The sequence below is a fragment of the Rhipicephalus microplus genome, chromosome 6 (assembly GCF_043290135.1).
Source record: "Rhipicephalus microplus isolate Deutch F79 chromosome 6, USDA_Rmic, whole genome shotgun sequence".
NCBI classification, from domain to species: domain Eukaryota; kingdom Metazoa; phylum Arthropoda; class Arachnida; order Ixodida; family Ixodidae; genus Rhipicephalus; species Rhipicephalus microplus.
Genome location: NC_134705.1, coordinates 129,659,804 through 129,664,499, shown reverse-complemented (window position 1 = coordinate 129,664,499; position 4,696 = coordinate 129,659,804). Strand labels below are relative to the sequence as shown.

General features: G+C 40.4%; 1 protein-coding gene across 1 annotated transcript; it reads right to left on the bottom strand.

Annotated features, from left to right (window-relative positions):
• Nucleotides 1-534: 534 nt before the first annotated feature.
• On the bottom strand, nt 535-4,479 carry LOC119167377 (sulfotransferase 1E1). The gene is made up of 2 exons (XM_037418850.2): nt 4,326-4,479; nt 535-1,618 (listed from the first exon to the last, which is right to left on the bottom strand). The coding sequence occupies exon 2, from the start codon at nt 1,592-1,594 to the stop codon at nt 650-652; it is 945 nt and encodes a 314-aa protein (XP_037274747.2). The 5' UTR covers nt 1,595-1,618; nt 4,326-4,479; the 3' UTR covers nt 535-649.
• Between the last annotated feature and the right edge of the window lie 217 nt (nt 4,480-4,696).

The following is a 4,696-nucleotide window of genomic DNA, read 5'->3' as shown; positions in this document are numbered from 1 at the left end:
TAAGTAGACATAGATAGTTCCACAATAAAGTTGCGAAATCACCTTCTGGACTTATTTTGTTTTGACAGCCTTCTCTAGCAACCTTTCGTTGACGTTGTTGACAGAATCAAGGCTGATGAAAGGTTTTACTTAGAAAGAAGTAGTGGATAAATTACGTTGATAAATTAGAAGTATTGTGTATTTCAACTAAGACGATTCACCATAGCAAAAAAGCGACCATAATAGCCATATTTTCTTTTTGTTTAAAGCTTTATTTGAAATATTGCTACGTGCTATACAACGGCGGGTACCAGGATTTACATTCAAACATGAAAAGTGAGCTTCGAAATCAGCACGAGCAATGAAAAAACTCTCAGCATGGTGTCGTCACAGGTGCGAAAAATATGTGACATCATCGTGATGTCAATGTGAAGGCACATTATTAAGTCTTTCTTGCACACTGTCGCATGATAAAAAGTGACACGACCTTGGAGTCAATACTTTTTAGGACACAAAAGCTTTCGGAGAGAGTGAAAGACGTTGAACAGTCGAGAATAAAGCGATAATGTTCGCTGACCCTTCAGGCTTTATTCGCGCAAATGCATGTGCATGAATGTTGTCCTTATTTATTGAACAAAAAAGAGCGTATCCCTTGACATTGCTTGTAAAACTACGGCAGTTCAATGTCCTTCCAAAGCTGCATCACATCAGATCCTGTGGTCTTCCTCTCAATCCAAGCCTTTGTTTTTTCGATCAACTCTGGAGTGAAGTGTTCCTTCCAGTCACCGATGACACCTTTCCGGACAAAGTCTTCGTTCGGATGCAACTCTCCCATATGGGGCCAGATGTCACGGTACACCTGCAGTGCCTTCAAAGCTTTGCCAGACGGCAGATTGAGCAAATTCATTACCGAGGCGCTGATTTTTCCAGCGAAGATCTGCTTCATGTTGCTTAAGCTCGAAGCGTTTACAACTTTGCGGAGTAGCTCGGGGTCTTTTCTGAGCGCTTGCGCATAATTTTCTCCGAGAAATTTCGCTATGTTCAAGACCCACAATTGGTGATCTTTTTTCACATCTTCGTACGTGAAAAACAGTACGTTGGGGTTGTCGCGACGTTCGTACCAGGAGAGCACGTGGTCGAAGTAGTCACCGTAGGACAGTTTGCCGGTCGTGAACATGTCGTGGAACGTGGCAAACGAGACATCCTTCACGCTGATAGGAGTAAGGCCTCGCATGTGGTAGTAATAGGATACGCAAACGTCGTACACGTTCCTGGCGACGCAAATGTACTTGGCTTCCGGCGAGTACGGTGCCTTGTGAAAAGGCAGGTGAGTCTTGATTGGACCAGGTCTGGGCATCTTCTCGACACCCTCTTCACCGAAGAGTTCCAAGTGCGGAGAGGTCAGCATGTACTCTGCGAAGGTTTTGGGCACGTTGCCCTCTCCAAGAATGCTGAGGATGACGTATTGCATCCAAGTTGTCCCAGACTTCGGATACGTCACTATGAAAATGTCGTCCGAGCGGGGCTTGTAAGAAAGTGCCGAGCGTATCATGTCTTCGTGGTACCATCCGTGCAAAGAGACGCCGTCGACGTGTTTGTAGCTTTCCAGGTTCATTGTGGCATATAGTCACTATAGCAGCTGAAATGGGTAAATAACGAGTTGTTAAGTAGATGTGTAGACACTAACTTTGTATATTTTGTGTAATCTCACAACTGACAGGGTACAAGAACACGTTGTTACGTATTTATGAAGAGTCGGTGGGGTCAGTTTCAGTTTTGACACCAATAAACTCAACAATTGGCGAGTAACTTTAAAACTATTTGCAAAGTCGTGTTAGCACATTTCAGTTTGTGTATTGTCGCATATTTGTGATGGGCTACGAGTAAGTTTTTGAATATTTATCACCGAGCCCCGAATCATTGATTTGTAGTCAATGATCTTGACAAATTAATAGGTTAACTTGCAGAAATTCGAGTATATTAAAGATGCGCTTTTTTGAGTAACAGTACATGCATTATAGCATATGCAAGGCCTGAAAGTATAAAGGACGTTCTTGTTATCATGCAACATTATTAAAAAAATGAATGCCTTAGCGGAGAGCAGACGTAGTGCATATTGTTTCCGGTATACTGCAATAGCTGGTGCTAATGCTTTCGATCTTGATAATTAGTATGAGTGATATGTGGGGTTTAACGTCCCAAAACCACCATATGATTATGAGAGACGCCGTAGTGGAGGGCTCCGGAAATTTCGACCACCTGGGGTTCTTTAACGTGCACCCAAATCTGAGCACATCTTGATAATTAGTAAACTAGTAAACATTATATTCGTAACTTTAAGAGAACTCACCTAGTTATTAAAATATCATTTAGTGCATCATGAGTTTGTTGAAATGACATTTCTGTGCTCCTTAGTCTGTTAAAAAAAGAGCCAGCAAAGTATAAAAATAACAGAAGACTACGCTGCCATCCACATAAGAAAGCAGCACTTTTAAATACGCTTACTGAAAAGCAACTGATCTTCTTCTTTTTTTGTTTCCCGAGACCACACTCCAAACATCAGCGAGGATGGGGGTTGGGCGCCACGTATATACGTCGAGATTTTGCGAAAATTCCTTCGGTTGATTTCTATGGCCACGTGGGTATTCATAACTCGCGGCCAACTGTCGTCAATAAAAGCTCTCTGTATAAAAAACCGTCTACAGAATTTGTGTATAAAAAAAGTTACACAGCTTGTGTATAAAAAAGTGGCGCTTTTCTTCGGGCGAGAAGTGGCAGACAAAGTGAATTGTATTTCTTTATTACTGCATTTATTTCTTCATTAACATGGTCTACCTCTCAGTGAGCCTTCCTAAGGGCACCGTTTCCTGATTTGACAAGCAGTATATGCACCTGCACCTTTTCTGATCTCACAAGTTTTCTTTATTAACAAGAATAAATAAGCATGCAATTAGTGCGCTCTTGATAGTAGCCCGGATAGATGTCATTTCAGCATGCGATATGCCCCTACTAAATATTTTCATAACTAGGTGAACACTTTTGAAACACGAACATAATTAAAGTAATTATTGATTTTCATTCAGTAAAAAAATGAGTAGAGGCTACTGTACAATATACTGAGAACTCTCCACTACGGCTGCTTCGCACAACGCCCTTCCGCTTTTATAATATCGTGCTTTGTGATAGCTGGAAGGCCCTGTGTTTAACAACCTTGTGTGTGTCAATGGCAATAAGGGTACAGTAAAAAAAGCTATGAAGTTCCGTCTTAAGAACTGATCGATTCATCAGGCAAGGCAATCATCAGCATGATGTGCGACACAAACTTAAAATGCGAATTCTTTCTAAGCTAACCTCGGCCACCGTAAGCGTATCTATCTATCTATCTATCTATCTATCTATCTATCTATCTATCTATCTATCTATCTATCTATCTATCTATCTATCTATCTATCTATCTATCTATCTATCTATCTATCTATCTATCTATCTATCTATCTATCTATCTATCTATCTATCTATCTATCTATCTATCTTTCTTTCTATCTATCTATCTATCTGTCTATCTTTCTATCTATCTATCTATCTATCTATCCATCTATCTATCTATCTATCTATCTATCTGTCTATCACAAATAACTGGTCTCAGTTACCGGATATAATTGTTATATAATTATAGGTTTTGTGGGAGTTTACGCTGAACCTAAGTTAGAGGACATGCATTGTGTATACTAGAATATCTGTTTCATTACCATAGTACCGGAAAATCCGCGTGCATTCGTGCCTGAGAAAAAGGCACGAATGCCCACCAAACGACGCCGTGAACGTTGCTACTTTTTGACCGCTTCGCATTACATCGATGTCCACGGAGGGGCAGGATCTTCTAGAATAAATACTTCGAAATTCGTAAGCTACGGGAACTGCCCAAGCTGCTGTTCAGAGATCGATCATTACTTCTGTTCTTTGTGCTATAAAACAATTATAAAGTGAAAATATATAACTTTCGTGGCATTTTCTGCATATAAACGTAAGAACACCGTTGGTATTTGGAATACCAAGAACTATGGTGCACATAATTTCTCTTGGCACACTGAACGTGAGTAATACAAATTGCTGACGCAAAAGTCGAGTGCTAACACCATATTCAATGCTGTTCATATGCTCTTTTTCTGAAAACTAGGTTTTGACGTCGTCATTAGTTTAGGATCTGTGCTGCAAAAGTATAAAAAAAATCGCGGAACAAGCAAAAGAAATTGAAGTGGTATGTTTTATGGTATCAAGAATATTATCTATCACACTATGATGGCAACCAAATAGTATCTGCAGAGAATAATCGCTGATCTACTTACTGATCACTGCTGTACTTCTGAAATTGTTCAGTTGCAGCGAAGCACCAACAAATCTGTGGCAGATGTGAGACACTCCTCCCATTTACCACACCAAGAAACCAGCTTGTGAGTGGGGAGAAACGCAAAAGTGCTGACGCTGCTCAAGCGAGATAACTCGCGTAGTCGGAATCTGCAAAACGTCCTTTGACTGAGGTGACAGGAGAATGACCGTCAGGACAAGTACAAAGCTTCTTTACTGCCCCTCTGTCCACAAGCCGATAACACTATCTAAGTGCCTTAAATATGAATTGCATATATAAAACGCACACAAAACCTTCGTAAATAAAGAAACGCAGAATTATCATTTTACTTCCTCAACAGTCCTCAATCAC

What these genes read in the sequence shown, in the direction of transcription:
- LOC119167377 (XM_037418850.2), bottom strand. Translation starts at nt 1,594, where the DNA reads ATGAACCTGGAAAGCTACAAACACGTCGACGGCGTCTCTTTGCACGGA.